General features: G+C 47.3%; 1 protein-coding gene across 2 annotated transcripts in view; it reads left to right on the forward strand.

Annotated features, from left to right (window-relative positions):
* The first annotated feature begins 4,279 nt into the window (after nucleotides 1-4,279).
* Nucleotides 4,280-16,770, forward strand: part of cyp7b1 (cytochrome P450, family 7, subfamily B, polypeptide 1) — a 328,716-nt gene continuing 316,225 nt past the window's right edge. Inside the window, exon 1 of one of the 2 annotated variants that reach the window (XM_072467668.1) lies at nucleotides 4,280-4,454. In XM_072467668.1, the coding sequence (XP_072323769.1) occupies nucleotides 4,369-4,454 (86 nt within the window). In that variant the 5' untranslated portion in view covers nucleotides 4,280-4,368. The remainder of the gene's footprint in view (nucleotides 4,455-16,770) is intronic. The other variant, XM_072467669.1, reaches the window with a different exon arrangement.

A 16,770-nucleotide genomic window follows, 5' to 3' on the forward strand; every position in this document is an offset into this window, starting at 1 on the left:
GCAGATGATTTATAAGGGAGTTGTGTTTAGTCCCAGCTAAGCAGATCATGGCACTTAGTAGGATACAGGTGATGTAATTAATGGGAGGATCCAGATCTGTCTGCAGTTTTGCAGTCTGTTATAGGATTTTAAGTTGAACAACAGTTTTGCCAAATACTGTTAGGTTGAGCAAAAGTGTACTGGATCTGTTCTTGAAAGAAACTTTCACCAAAAGTCTCCACACAGCTAAGCAAGTAACCTGGTTTATTAACTTTATATATAAGTGGCATTTGAACTGTATTGGGTTTCTTATTTTAGTTAGTAGCAGGTATAGATAGTAAGTTCAGATTTTTCCTTGCGGTGAAGAACTATTTAGTTGGTATTTGTAAAGCCATTTCTTTGAATGTGGTTCATTTTGTGTTTAAATTTAAAGTTAGTTTTAACACACTAGATACCTATTGGTCAGAGCCATCACTCCAGGGGTGAAGTATCCTTTCCTCAGTTTCACAAATAAAAAAGAATTGTTAGGGGTTCTCATGCAGTATCCTAACAAATATTGGGGTCTGGTCCGGTATCCTAACAGCATCTCCGAATGTTCAGACCACACGGTTGGGCTGCGTGTGCACTCGGGTAGCACTTAAATATGGTGCCAGGACTTGTGACTCCAAAAGATGATGGGGTAGCAGACAATTCAGTGCCCACCCCGCTATATGATTTGATGTGCAATTAGTGGCTCACTGATACATAATTAATGAAGTTCTTTTCACTGTACTTCAGTACATGTGACAATAAATCAAATCAAATCAAGTTCCAAATATACAATTGGACATGATAACCTGTCCCACTACCCAGCGGGAAATATCTATTTCTCATGCCCACCATTGCACCTAGTCTCTGGAATGGAAAATTGTGCCCAAATGTACAGACATTAAAATAAAGAGTTATGAGAAAGAATAACTTACTATAACTTCATAAAAATATCAGTCAATCAAAATAAGCACTCCACTTCATCCTGTGAAAACAGAATTCATTATTCAGGAGGCAGTAGCAGGACATTTAGTATTGCGAGATGATGACTGATCAGATGTAATAATCCTCAACTTCACTTTCCCGCCTTATCCCCATAACCCTTGATTTAAAATCTGTCCACCTCAGCCTTGAGCATTCCTAACAACCCAGCCTCTACAGCTCTCTGCAAGTAAAGAATTTCAGATTCACGATTCTCAGATAAAAGAAATTCCTTATCACCTCTGTCTTAAATGAGTCCTGGACTCTCCCCGCAAAGGGAAACAACCTTTCAGCATCTTCCCTGTCAAGCCCTCTGAGAATCCTATATGTCTCAATAAGGTCGCCTCTCATTCTTCTAAACTCCAATGAGCACAGATCCAACCTAATCAACCTCTCCTCATCAGAAGATCCCTCCATGCCTGGGATAACTTAGTGAACTTTCTCTGGACTGCCTCCAATGCCAGTATATCTTTCCTTAGATAAGGGGACCAAAACTGTTCACAGTATAACAAGTGTGATCTAACTAGTGCCTTGTATCATTTTAGCAAGGCTCCATTTTGCTTACTCCATTCCCTCTGAAATAAAAGCCAACATTCCATCTGCCAAAAGCCAACATTCCATCTATTACTTGCTGAACTTGCATGCTAGCTTTTTGTGATTTATGCATGAGGACCCCCAAATCCGACTGTGCTGCAGCTTTCTCCATTTAAATAATATTCAGCTCCTTTATTCTTCCTACCAAAGTACATAACTTCACATTTTCTTACATTATATTCCGTCTGCCAAGTTTTTGCCCATTCACTTAATCTGTCTATATCCCATGGTAGAATTGCGTCATCCTCACCACTTCCTACCTATTTTTGTGTCATTCTCAAGCTTCACAATAGTCATTCACTTCCCTCATCCAAGTCATATTTTATAAATAATTGTAGCCACAGCATTGATCCCTGTGGCACTCTGCTAGCTACTATCTGTTTTCTATTAGTTAGCCATGGAATCCAACAGTGTAGACAGAGGCCATTCAGCTCATCGAGTCTGCACTGACCCTCTGAAAGAGCATCCTACCAAGGCACACTCCCCCATCCTATCCCCGTAACCCCACATAACCTGCACATCTTTCAACACTAAGGGGCAATTTTTGCATGCCCAATCCGCCTAACCTGCACATCTTTGGATAATCCTCTATTCATGCTAATGTTCTGCCCCCAACACAATAGGCCCTTATCTTATTAAGAAGCCTTTTGTGCAGTACCTTATCAAATGCTTTTTGGAAATCCAATTATATTACATCTACTGGTTGCCTTTTATCTGTCTTGCTCATTATTACTTCAAAGGATTCTAATAAATTTGTCAGGCATGATTTCCCCTTCTTGAAGCCATGATGACTCTGTTTGCTTATATTATGTACAGGTAAATCATGTTTTTATGAAATGGGTTGGGCCATGTTCATTCTGTAAAATAGGATTTTCCTCAAAAACGTATTGTGCTTCAATGACAAAACGCTTCAGCCCAATCAACCCTATTAGCTCAGTCCATGTATCAATCTCAGATACCCCAGTCCCTGTATCAACCTCAGATACCCCAGTCCCTGTATCAATCTCAGATACCCCAGTTCCTGTATCAATCTCGGATACCCCAGTCCCTGTATCAATCTCAGATACCCCAGTCCCTGTATTAGTCTCAGATGTATCAGTCACAGATACCCTAGTTCCTGTATCAATCTCAGATATCCCAGTCCCTGCTTCAGTCTCAGATACCCCAGTCCCTGTATCGGTCTTAGATACCCCAGTCCCTGTATCAGTCCAGATACCCAGTCCCTGTATCAATCTCAGATATCCCAGTCCCTGTATCAGTCTCAGATACCCGACTCCCTGTATCAGTCTCAGATATACCAGTCCCTGTATCAGTCTCAGATACCCCAGTCCCTGTATCAAACTCAGACACCCCAGTCCCTGTATCAATCTCAGGTACCCCAGTCCCTGTATAAGTCTCAGATACCCAGACCCTGTATCAGTCTCAGATACCCCAGTCCCTGTATCAATCTCAGGTACCCCAGTCCCTGTATCAGTCACAGATACCCCAGTCCCTGTATCAGTCTCAGATACCCCAGTCCCTGTTTCAATCTCAGATACACTAAACCCTATATCAGTCTCAGATACCCCAGTCCCTGTATCAATGTCAGATACCCCAGTCCCTGTACCAATGTCAGATACCCCAGTCCCTGTATCAATCTCAGGTACCCCACTTCCTTTGTCAGTCTCAAACACAACAGTCGCTGCATCAGTCTCAGATACCCCAGTCACTGTATCAATCTCAGATACCCCAATCACTGTATCAATCTCAGATACCCCAGTCCCTGTATCAATGTCAGATACTCAAGTCCCTGTATCAGTGTCAGATACCCCAGTCACTGCATCAATCTCAGATACCCAGTCTCTGTATCAATCTCAAGTATCCCAGTCCCTGTATCAATCTCAAATATCGCAGTCCCTGTATCAATCTCAAATATCCCAGTCCCTGTATCAATCTCAAATATCCCAGTCCCTGTATCAATCTCAAATATCCCAGTCCCTGTATCAGCCTCAAATACCCCAGTCTCTGTATCAATCTCAAATACCCCAGTCCTTTATCCGTCTCAAATACCCCAGTCCCTGTATCAATCTCAGATATTCTAGTCCCTGTATCAGTCTCAAATACACCAGTCCCTGTATCAATCTTAAATCTCCCAGTCCCTGTATCAGTCTCAGATACCCCAGTCCCTGTATCAATGTCAGATACCCTAGTCCCTGTATCAATCTCAAATATCCCAGTCCCTGTATCAGTCTCAAATACCCCAGTCCCTGTATCAATCTTAAATATCCCAGTCCCTGTATCAGTCTCAGATACCCCAGTCCCTGTATCAATCTCAAATATCCCAGTCCCTGTATCAGGCACAGATACCCCAGTCCCTGTATCAATCTCAAATATCGCATTCCCTGTATCAATCTCAAATATCCCAGTCGCTGTATCAATCTCAAATACCCCAGTCCCTGTATCAATCTCAAATATCCCAGTCCCTGTATCAATCTCAAATATCCCAGTCCCTGTATCCGTCTCAAATACCCCAGTCCCTGTATCAATGTCAGTTCGCCCCGTCCCTGTATGAATCTAAAGATGCCCTGAGTTCAAAAGTTTCGTTGCCTTCACACCAAAACGCGGGGCCACCTTCTCGTTCACATCTTTATGTGCTTTGATTTTGTGTGGATTGCAACAACCTTTCTTCCAGACCTAGTTTCAGCAGGGAGCATGCGCGAGGTTTATCAAGTCAGCGGCCGGCCGTGCTGAAGTTGAAGAGGAAGGAAGAGCAAGGGCGAAGCGGAGCGACTGGATGTCCGCAGCTCCATGGTGGAAATGTCGCTGACGGTAGCTCTTGTCCTTGCAGCTACAGTTGTTTTACTTCTCACGTGTCTGATGCGCAGGAAGCGCAGGTAAGGTCAGCTTTCCTGTCTGTCACTGCCTCCCGCGATATTCGCACGTCTGCAAGATAAGCCTGGCAGGAAGCACAATGCTTTTGCGGCTCAGAAGCGTTCAGCCACTTTGCGGTGTAAGGTGAACTTTTCCAGACATTCTCTGCTCGTGAACTTCACTGAACTGCATCATTTAAGGCTGCATTAATTGTCCCAGTTGAATGTACTTTCAGTTTAGTCTTTTTTTTTCAAAGCGTCAGTCTCGGTCTGTAGATTGAATGTTAACTTCAGAAAAGTTAGGCATTGTCTTCCTGTACCAGCCATTTGAATGGCACTGTTGCATGTTCTGTTGATCCAAGTGAACGAGGGTCACTTCCAGCAGCCATTGATCGAGTTTGAAGAGGGTGGGTTTCTGAGCTGTCCGTGCCTAATTGACATCGAGTTTCTTCCTGACCCACCAACTGCAACAAAATCCACCCCAGCCCTCACACTGACCGATTCAACATTGAAATCTTAGAGCTTTGACGGGAAGAGAGCTGTGTTGCCAGTGGTAAATTCTGAATGCCTTGACAAAATCCAGATTTCTGACTTCAGTTTGAGTCATTGAGAGAACACTGATGCTCGTTGTTCTGCACTGAGTACCGAGCTGCGATCTGATTTTGAACTGGTACTTTCCTCTGTTTCTTTATAGAAAGCTGCAACTTGTTTTTGCATACTTGGATCAGAGTTCAGTTGTTTTTCTAAAAGTTAGAATGTTTTGAAATGAATTGGGTGCATTTTAGAAAATACACTCCATTCAGAATTTAGAGATGTCTGGGTGTGTCTATCCTGGTATGTCTATCCTATTTGTATGTTCTGTTTTTGCTGTCAACACCTAATCAATTAGGGCAAAAATAAATTAAATCCAGGAACCAGTTATTTATTAAACTGGTTTGCCCTGAAAAAGTTTGTTCAGTTCTCCAAGAACTTTAAGAAGTCTCCCAAGAACTTTAAAAACTGTGGTATAAAATAAATGTTACATATTTTAAATTTACTATGCCAGACAACTGATTCAGTTGAGTTAAAGTTATAAAGTCCGGAATAATGTATGCTGATTGTAGCGCACAAAGACTCCGTGAGACGAATAGAGTGAAGTCGATGAGGCTTTATTAAGCGTGTCTGTTCCCCCGCAGCTCGATAGTAAACTGGCCTGCGGGGGAAGACTCCGGCTTCTTATACTCCGCCTTCAGGGCGGAGCTAGAGGTCAACGGCCAACCAGGACCCGGGATCTGTCAGCCAATGACATTAGGGCTTCCAGTCCCACATTACCCCCAATACATACTACCACATTCACCCCTTGTCAAAAATGAACCCGGCGGGGTGATGCTTCGTATGGTGGTAAGGGTTTACAGGGCTGGTCCTGGGAGGAAAAAAACATTCACATGGCAATACAGTATTGTACAATTTTGTCCTGTTGCAACTATTTACAGAGGGTATAGGAAGAAAAGCAAAATGTTCTTGTGAAAAGTCCATATTTAGTTTTAGATCGACGCCACGAGTCGGTCGGGTGGTCTGGTCGTCCGTGTCGATTGCCTCGGCCCCGGTGGTGGTGGTGCTTGTACCGGTGTTGTCGCATCCAGGAGCCTTGTGGTTTCAGCTTGGACTTTATTCTTGGTCGGTGCTGAGGGGAGGGGAACCGATCCTCCTGGGAAGGGGGTGGTCGCGGGGTGCGGCGGTGGCAGGAAGGGGGGGGGGGTTGGGTTGATGGTGTCGGGGGGGTGTGCGTGTTGCCGGCGGGCGCCAGATCCCGCAGGGAGACCGTGTCCTGTCGGCCGTCGGGGTACTCCACGTAGGCGTACTGGGGGTTCGCATGGAGGAGGTGAACCCTTTCGACCAACGGGTCCGCCTTATGTGCCCGCACATGCTTCCGGAGCAGGATGGGTCCTGGGGCCGCCAGCCAGGTCGGCAGCGACGTTCCAGAGGAGGACCTCCTAGGGAAAACAAGGAGACGCTCATGAGGCGTTTGATTAGTCATCGTACATAATAACGACCGGATGGAGTGGAGAGCGTCCGGGAGGACCTCCTGCCACCGTGAAACTGGGAGGTCCCTGGACCGTAGGGCCAGTAGGACGGCCTTCCAGACCGTGCCGTTCTCCTTCTCTACTTGCCCGTTCCCCCGGGGGTTGTAGCTGGTCGTCCTGCTTGAGGCTATGCCCTTGCTGAGCAGGAACTGGCGCAGCTCGTCACTCATGAAAGAGGACCCCCTGTCGCTGTGGACGTATGCGGGGTAACCGAACAGTGTGAAGATGCTGTTCAGGGCTTTAATGACTGTGGCCGCGGTCATGTCAGAACAGGGAATGGCAAAAGGGAAGCGGGAGTATTCGTCCACCACATTAAGAAAATATGCGTTGCGGTCGGTGGAGGGGAGGGGCCCTTTGAAATCGAGACTGAGGCGTTCAAAGGGGCGGGAAGCCTTAATCAGGTCCTGCTGATCGTGGCCGCAGATGGTTACATTGTCGAGATACGGGAACGTGGCCCGCAACCCATGTTGATCAACCATTCGGTCCATCTCCCGTTGGAAGACCGAGACCCCGTTTGTGACGCCAAAAGGGACCCGTAGGAAATGGTATAATCGCCCGTCTGCCTCTAAGGCTGTGTACTTGCGGTCACTTGGGCGGATGGGGAGCTGATGGTAGGCGGACTTGAGGTCCACGGTGGAGAAGACTTTATATTGGGCAATCCGGTTGACCATGTCGGATATGCGGGGGAGAGGGTACGCGTCTAGTTGTGTGTACCTGTTGATGGTCTGGCTATAGTCAATGACCATCCTTTGTTTCTCTCCTGTCTTCACTACTACCACCTGCGCTCTCCAGGGACTATTGCTGGCCTGGATTATGCCCTCCTTTAGTAGCATAATAAAGTGGATTATGCCCTCCACTTTAGTAGTGGAATGGTTACTACACTCCACTGGTTGTAGTAGTGGAGTGGGGTCCGTTGTTGCCGTCCAAGATGGCGTCGGGGATGGACAAAATGGCCGCCCCCATACATCGCACGTGGCTGGGGGTCACAAGATGGCGGCGGGGGTGGACAAAATGGCCGCCCCCACGCGTCGTACAGGTCTGGGGCGGTCCAAGATGGCGGCGCCCCTCCTCCCCTCGTGGTGGCCGGGACCCAAAATGGCGGCGTCTGTGGGTCGCACATGGTGCGCTGGGGGGGCTGGGGAGCACTGGACTTTGGACCGAATGAAGGTCCGGTCCTGGGCGCTGTACCCTCTGCTCCTAGTGGCGACGGGTTTGCAATCCGGGGTGAGGTTCGCAAACAAGGACGGGGGTTGCACCTTGAGGGTTGCGAGGCTGCAGATAGTGAGTGGGGGTATTGGGCCGCCGAATTTGAACGTAAGGCTCTGTAGATTGCATTGGAAATCTAATCCCAGCAAGGTGGGGGCGCAGAGTTGGGGAAGGACGTTTAGTTTGTAGTTTTTGAACTCCCTCCCCTGCACCGTTAGGGTAACTATGCAGAATCCCTGGATCTGTACGGAGTGGGATCCTGCAGCTAGGGAAATCTTTTGTGCGCTGGGATAGGTGGTCAAGGAACAGCGTCTTACCGTGTCGGGGTGTATAAAGCTCTCCGTGCTCCCGGAGTCGACTAGGCATGGCGTCTCGTGGCCGTTTATTAGCACCGTTGTCGTCGTCATCTGGAGTGTCCGGGGCCGAGCTTGATCGAGCGTAATTGAAGTGAGACGTGGTTGTAGTAGTGGAGTGGGGTCCGCTGTTGCCGTCCAAGATGGCGTCGGGGATGGACAAAATGGCCGCCCCCATACATCGCACGTGGCTGGGGGGTCACAAGATGGCGGCGCCCCTCCTCCCCTCGTGATGGCCGGGACCCAAAATGGCGGCGTCTGTGGGTCGCACATGGTGCGCTGGGGGGGCTGGGGAGCGCTAGGACCGCGAGCGCTAGGACCGTGAGCGCTAGGACCGCGCGGAGCTCCCTCACCGGGCACAGCGGTGGTCGGGGCCCAAGTAGGTGGCGCCGGCGGGTCAGGCGTGGGGCGCGGGGTGGGGGTTGGGGGGGTGTTAGGGATGCGCAAAACTCCCTCCTCTCCGTGGAGAGTGTTGGCCGGGACCCAAAGCGGTAGCGCCGGCGGCGGGTCATACATGGGCTGCGGGGAGGGGGGTTGGGGAGCGTAAGCGGCGTGCAGGGCTCCCTGTTCTCCCGGGACCGCGGTGGTCGGGACCCAGAGCGGCTGCGCCTGCGGGTCGTACATGGCGTGCTGGGGGGGTTGGGGCGCGTAAACTGCTTGCAGGGCTCCCTGTTCTCCCGGGACAGCGGTGACCTCGCGGGACCGGCACACAACCGCATAATGGCCCTTTTTCCCGCAGCTTTTGCAGATAGCTGCGCGGGCCGGGCAGCGCTGTCGGGGGTGTTTCGCCTGGCCGCAGAAATAACAGCGGGCGCCCCCGGTGTGACTCGGCGTTTGGACCGCGCAAGCCTGTGGGGTGTCCGGGGGGGGGGGTAGAGGGTTTCCCGCGACGGGTACGTACGGGGCCCAATGGGCTGCCGCGCGGTCGGGGCCGTAGGCGCGGGTATTACGCGTGGCCACGTCTAGGGAGGCTGCTAGGGCCCGTGCCTCTGAGAGTCCTAGCGACTCTTTTTCTAGACGTCTTTGGCGGATTTGGGAGGATTGCATACCTGCCACAAAAGCATCGCGCATTAACATGTCCGTGTGTTCGTTTGCGTTCACCGACGGGCAGCTGCAGGCTCGTCCCAAAATCAGCAGCGCGGCGTAGAATTCGTCCATCGATACTCCGGGAGCTTGCCGTCTCGTCGCGAGCTGGTAGCGAGCGTAGATTTGGTTAACTGGGCGGACATAGAGACTTTTCAGTGCTGCGAACGCCGTCTGGAAAACCTCCACGTCTTCGATGAGGGAGAAAATCTCCGTGCTCACCCTCGAGTGCAGGACCTGCAGTTTTTGGTCTTCTGTGACCCGGCCGGTGGTCGTTCTGAGGTAGGCCTCGAAGCAAGTCTGCCAGTGCTTGAAGGCTGCTGCCGCATTCACTGCGTGGGGGCTGATCCTCAGGCATTCCGGAATGATCCTGAGCTCCATAGTCCTTTTTAGGCACGCTTAATAAATTGTAGCGCACAAAGACTCCGTGAGACGAATAGAGTGAAGTCGATGAGGCTTTATTAAGCGTGTGTGTTCCCCCGCAGCTCGATAGTAAACTGGCCTGCGGGGGAAGACTCCGGCTTCTTATACTCCGCCTTCAGGGCGGAGCTACAGGTCAACGGCCAACCAGGACCCGGGATCTGTCAGCCAATGACATTAGGGCTTCCAGTCCCACATGACCCCCAATACATACTACCACACTGATTAATCTGGGAGAATGTATAATCCTGTATGGATTATGTTTACTTTCAGATTTTTTACTGTAGTTATAAAACAAATTTTTAAAGTATTTTGCTTCATGACTGTCCAACATGAATCAGAAAAGTGGTGATATTTTGCTTTCTTCCTCTCCACCCACGTGCTTTTGACTTTGCAATATAGCGCATAGTTTCAAGAACACCAATGCATTTCAATAGGAGTAAAATGCTGGAACTCTGAAATTAAAACCGGAAATACTAAAAGAACCGGTCTGGCTGCAACTGTGGAGAGAGACAGTTAATGTTTCAAGTCCAAGGTGATTATTTGGAACAATGCATTTTAATTTAGTCCTGGTTTCCTGTGGATTTTAGGAATGACTCCGTTGCTGAGAATTATAGTATTTTGCACTACTATTTGACTCTGCTGCCGCATTAACTGCACCACCAATACATAAGAACATAAGAACTAGGAGCAGGAGTAGGCCATCTGGCCCCTCGCGCCTGCTCCGCCATTCAATGAGATCATGGCTGATCTTTGTGGACTCAGCTCCACTCTCCGGCCCATACACCATATCCCCGAATCCCTTTATTCTTTAGAAAGGTATCTATCTTTTTCTTAAAAACGTTGAAAGAAGGAGCCTCAACTGCTTCACTGGGCAAGGAATTCCAGAGATTCACAACCCTTTGGGTGAAGAAGTTCCTCCTACACTCCATCCTAAATCTACTTCCCCTTATTTTGAGGCTATGCCCCCTAGTTCTGCTTTCCCCAACCAGTGGAAACAACCTGCCCGCATCTATCCTATTCCCTTCATAATTTTATATGTTTCAATAAGAACTCCAATGAGCACAGTCCCAGTCTACTCAACCTCTCATCATAATCTAATCCCCTCAACTCTGGGATCAACCTAGTGAATCTCCTCTGCACTCCCTCCAGTGTCAATATGTCCTTTCTCAGGTCAGCAGACCAAAACTGAACACAATACTCCAGATGCGGCCTCACCAACACCCTATACAATTGCAGCATAACCTCCCTAGTCTTGAACTCCATCCCTCTAGCAACGAAAGACAAAACTCGATTAGCCTTCTTAATCACCTGTTGCACCTGCACACCAACTTTTTGCGACTCGTGCACCAGCACACCCAGGTCCCTCTGCACAGCAGCATGTTTTAACATCTTACCGTTTAAATAATAATCCATTCTGCTGTTATTCCTCCCAAAATGGATAGCCTCACACTTGGCAACATTGAATTCCATCTGCCAGACCCTAGCCCATTCACCTAACCTATCCAAATCCTTCTGCAGACTTCCGGTATCCTCTGCACTTTTTGCGTTACCACACATCTTAGTGTCGTCTGCAAACTTTGACACATTGCACTTGGTCCTCAACTCCAAATCGTCTATGTAAATTGTGAACAACTGCGGGCCCAACACTGATCCTTGAGGGACCCCACTAGTTACAGGTTGCCAACCAGAGAAACACCCATTTATCCCCACTCTCTGCTTTCTGTTAGTTAACCAATCCTCTACCCATGCTACCACTTTACCCTCAATGCCATGCATCTTTAGTTTATGCAGCAACCTTTTGTGTGGCACCTTGTCAAAAGCTTTCTGGAAATCCAGATATACCACATCCATTGGCTCCCCGTTATCGACTGCACTGGTAACGTCCTCAAAAAATTCTACCAAATTAGTCAGACACAACCTACCCTTTGTGAACCCATGCTGCGTCTTCCCAATGGGACAATTTCCCTCCAGGTGCTCCGCTTTTTCCTCCTTAATGATAGATTCCAGCATTTTCCCTACAACCGAAGTTAAGCTTACCGGCCTATAATTACCCGCTTTCTGCCGACCTCCTTTTTTAAACAGTGGTGTCACGTTTGCTACTTTCCAATCCTCTGGGACCACCCCAGAGTCTAGTGAATTTTGATAAATTATCACTAGTGCGTTTACAATTTCCCTAGCCATCTCTTTTAACACTCTGGGATGCATCCCATCAGGGCCAGGAGACTTGTCTACCTTTAACCCCATTAGCTTGCCCAATACTGCCTCCTTAGTGATTACAATCATCTCAAAGTCCTCACCTATCATATCTTTATTTCCATCAGTCACTGGCATGTTATTTGTGTCCTCCGCTGTGAAGACTGACCCAAAAAACCTGTTCAGCTCCTCAGCCATTTCCCCGTCTCCTATTATTAAATCTCCCTTCTCATCTTCCAAAGGACCAATATTTACCTTAGCCACTCTTTTTTTATCTTATATATTTGTAGAAGCTTTTACTATCTGCTTGTATGTTCTGAGCCAGTTTAATACAGTTATTAAATGTTCAACGTCATTGCTGTGTTAACATTTTCTTTACCAAGCTCGAATGTTGCATAAGCTTTTCAACTTGCACACATCAGAATAAATGCAAAAATGGCAAATTTCAAACAGTCGTAACACTTTATACTTTGAGATGAAAAGGTTGCTGGTTGGTTGGCAAGTTGATATTTGGCTGAGACATTGCCATGCAGAAAGCAAGAGGTAACTATAGGTAGCCCAAGCTCCTAGGTACTGTGTGTGTGTGTGTGTGTGTGTGTGCGCGTGCGTGCGCGTGTGTGTGTGTGTCCTCAGAACAAGGGTCACGGTACAAGGGTCGTGGCACGGTCTTAGTTATGGGGTAGAGTTTTAGGAGAGCCAGGGACCTGCATTCGATTCCCGGTTGGGTCACTGTCTGTGTGGAGTTTGCATGTTCTCCCTGTGACTGCGTGGGTTTCCTCCGGATGCTCCCGTTGCCTCCGAAAGACGTGCCTGTGTAGGTGAATTAGATAGTTTGAATTCTCCTTCAGTGTACCCGAACAGGTGCCGAAGTGTGACACTAATAAAGATTAGATTAGACACAGAAGGCTGTGGAGGCCAAGTCACTGAATCAATTTGAGGAAATAGATTTCTAGAGTCTAAAGTTGACAAAGGGTATGGGGGAGAGCGTGGGAGTACGCTGTTAAAACCATAAGACATAGGAGCAGAATTAGGCCATTCGGCCCATCAAATCCACTCCACCATTCAAGCATGGCTGATATTTTTCTCATCCCCATAACCCCTGACACCTTTATTAATCAAGCACCTGTCTATCTCTGTCTGAAAGACACTCCGTGATTTGGACTCCATATCCTTCTGCGGCAAATAATTCCACAGATTCACCACCCTCTGGCTGAAGAAATTCCTCCTCATCTCTGTTTTAAAGGATCGTCCCTTAAGTCTGAGGTTGTGCCCTCTGGTTCTAGGTTTTCCTGCAAGTGGAAACATCCCCTCCACATCCACTCTATCCAGTCATCGCAATATCCTGTAGTTTCAATCAGATTTCCCCTCATCCTTCTAACTCCAATGAGTACAGTCCCAGAGTCCTCAACCGGTCCTCATCTGACAAGCTTTTCATTCCAGGGATCATTCTTGTGAACCTCCTATGGACCCATTCCAAGGCCATCACATCCTTCCTTGGATACAGGGCCAAAAACTGCTCACAATGCTCCACATGGGATCTGACTAGAGCGTTATACAGTCTCAGAAGTACATCCTTGCTCTTGTTTTCTAGCCCTCTCAACATGAATGCCAACATTGCATTTGCCTCCCTAACTGCCGACTGAATCTGCATGTTAACCTTAAGAGGAATCTTTAACAAGGACTCCGAAGTCCCTTTGTGCTTCTAATTTCCTAAGCATTTCCCCATTTAGAAAATAGTCTATGTTTCCATTCCATTTCCAAAGTGCGTACCCTCACGCTTTTCCACATTGTTTTATATCTGCCACTTTGCCCACCTTTTCCGAGCCTATCCAAGTCCTTCTGCAGCCCCCCCCCCCCCCCCCCCCGCCCCCCCCCCCCACCACTTCCTCAAAACTACCTATCCCTCTGCATATCTTTGTATCATCTGTAAACTTAGCAACAGTGCTCTCAGTTCCTGCTTCCAGATCATTAATGTCTCGTTAATGTATGTTGTCAAAAGTTGTGGTCCCAGCACCGATCCCTGATGCATAGCTCGCTTGCACTCCTCCTTCATCTTCTTTCTCCGCCCCCACTCCCATTGCTTTCTTAGTTGTCCTCTTTTCACTTTTAAAGGCTTCCCAGTAATCCTCGCCTCTCTGTATGCTTTTTCTTTTGATTTTTGCTTTACCTTGACTTCCCTCATCAGCCATGGATGCCTTGTCCTCCTCTTAGCATGTTTCCTCCCCCTTGGGATGAATTTCTGTTGCACCTCCCGAATAACCCCCCAAAACTCTTACCATTGATGTTCCACTGTCTTCCCTGCTAGGCTCCTTTTCCAGTCAACTCTGGCCAGCTCCTCCCTCATGTCTTAGTAGTTATTTTTATTTAATTGTAGTTACTTTTATTTAATTGTAATACCGTTCCAACTGATTCCAGCTTCTTCACCTCAAACTGCAGGGTTACGTCTGATTTCCCGCATCTCCCTCTCAAACTGCAGAGTAAATTTTATCATATTGATGTCACTGCCCCCGAAGGGTTCCTTCACCTTAAGATCCTTAATCAAGTCTGCCTCATTACACATCACCAAATCCAGAATTGCCTGTTCCCAGTAGGCTCTGCCACAAGCTGCTCCTAAAGCCATCTTGTGGACATTCCACAGATTCCTTTTCTTGGGATCCACTACCAACCTGATTTTTCCCAGTTCACCTGCATATTAAAGTCCCTCATGACTATTATAATATTGCCTTTCTTATGTGCCTTTTCAATCTCCTAATTTTTCTGCCCCGCATCCTGACTACTGCTAGGGGGCCTGTACGTAATTCCCATTAGGGTCTTTCTACCTCTGCGATTCCTCAACCTCTACCCGCACAGATTCTATGCCACTGATCCAATGTCGTATCTTGTTATCGATTTACCTCCATTCCTTACCTACAATGCAACCCCTGCCCTTTTGCCTGTCCTTTAGATAGGACACACATCCTTGGATATTTAGACCCCATCCCAGATCCCTTGCCGTCTCTGTGATGCCACAACATTGTTCCGGCCAAGCTCATTTACCTTCCCTATACTGTGTGCATTTAGGAACAACATCCTCAGTCCTGCATTGACCACCTCCCTTCTCGTATTTGTCACCTTTTTTGCTCTGCCTGAAGTTAGATTCCTTCCACATTCTATGCTCTCTTCTATAATTTGGTCTGGAAACTCTTATTTCCCCCCCGTCCCCCCCTGCTCCCATTTAGTTTGAAGCCCTATCTACACCCCTAGTTATGCGATTCACCAGGACTCTAGTCCCAGTATGATTCAAATAAAGACCGTCCCACCGGAACAGGCCCCTCTTCTCTAGTACTCGTGCCAATGTCCCATGAACTCAAAACCCATTCCTCCCACACCAATCTTTGAGCCAGGCATTTACCTCCTTAACCTTATTGACCCTATCCCAATTAGCTTGTGGCTTAGGTAGTAATGCAGAGATTATTACCTTTATTGGGTCTGCTTTTTAATTTAGCTCCTAGCTATTCAAACTCCCTTAGCAGAACCTCTGTCCTTGTTGGACCTATGTCATTGGTTCATACTCCCTTAGCAGAACCTCTGTCCTTGTTGGACCTATGTCATTGGTTCATACTCCCTTAGCTGAACCTCTGACCTTGTTCTACTTATGTCATTGGTTCATATTCCCATAGCATAACCTCTATCCTTGGTCTACCTTGTTGTTGGTACCTCCGTGGATCATGAGAACTGGATCTTTACCCTCTCACTCCCAAGTTCCTCTGCAGCCCAGATGAGATGTCCCGAACCCAAGCACCAGGTAGGCAACACAACCTTCGGGATTCTTGATCCTGTTGTGATTTTATAACAATTGAATAGTAAAATTTGCAGCCCAGGTATGCTCCTGAGGGATTCTTGGCTTTTCGCAAGTTTTAAGAATCCTGTAGCTGTAAAGATATATCCAACTTGCAAAATGAGATAACAAGGAAAATCATGATGGAAAAATGGAGCTGCATGCAATGCCAAAATCTCATCCTGTAGATAATGCCAATTTATATTGGCTCTGCATTTTTAATCTTCAGAAGACCATTTAACCAATGATATCTTTGTAGAAGGTGCCCAGTAACACAGAGCTCCAAACTCAAGACAGATCTTTCCAGTGTTCTGTTTAGAATCATAGAATCTGTACAGTGCAGAAAGAGGTAATTTGGTCTGCACCAGCCCTCTGACCCTTCCTGTGTTGTTTTGTTCTTTGGGGTTTTAGCTAAGATTGGTATAATGACCGGTACAGGCTTGGAGGGCCGAAGGGCCTGTTCCTGTGCTGTATTGTTCTTTGTTCTTTGAAAGAGCTCCCTATATAGACCCACTCTCCCATAACGCCACTTAACCTGTACACAAAGGGACAATCTTTTTTATCGTGGCCATTCCACCTAACCCGCACATCTTTGGACTATGGGAGGAAACCGGAGCATCCGGAGGAAGCTCACGCTGACACGAGAGAAAATGCAAACTCCACACAGACAATGACCCAAGGCTGGGATTGAATCCAGGTACCTGGCGATGTGAGGCAGCAGTGCTAACCACGATTGCACTTATTTCAGTAACATTTGAGTTTAGCCAGCTTGAAAAACTGCACATATATGAATCAATCCGAGTCTCTCGAACCAGTAATTCTTCAAGTAATTATTTGTTGGTCTTAAAATCAAATTCTGGTTTGATGCCGTTTTGTACTCTGTCAATTTTGATATTTGAAAAAAAAAATCTTTTTCTCACTCCAGCCGTCAAAACACTTATCAGCTTCCACTTAAGAGACAATTAAGGCTTGCATTTATATAGCACGTTTTCATGAGAAATACATCATTAAATGTCTCTGTATTTAACAGCCAATTATGGAATTTTTGAAGCGTATTTACTAATATGCGAGGAAATATGGCAGTGCCCAAACAGCAAGATCATGTGTGATATTGTTTGAGAATTAAATATTAGCCAGGACCCTGGGGATAACTCCCTCCACTTCAATATAGTGCCAATGGATATTTTACATTCACCCAAGCA

The sequence above is a fragment of the Scyliorhinus torazame genome, chromosome 11, assembly GCF_047496885.1.
Source record: "Scyliorhinus torazame isolate Kashiwa2021f chromosome 11, sScyTor2.1, whole genome shotgun sequence".
Taxonomy (NCBI): domain Eukaryota; kingdom Metazoa; phylum Chordata; class Chondrichthyes; order Carcharhiniformes; family Scyliorhinidae; genus Scyliorhinus; species Scyliorhinus torazame.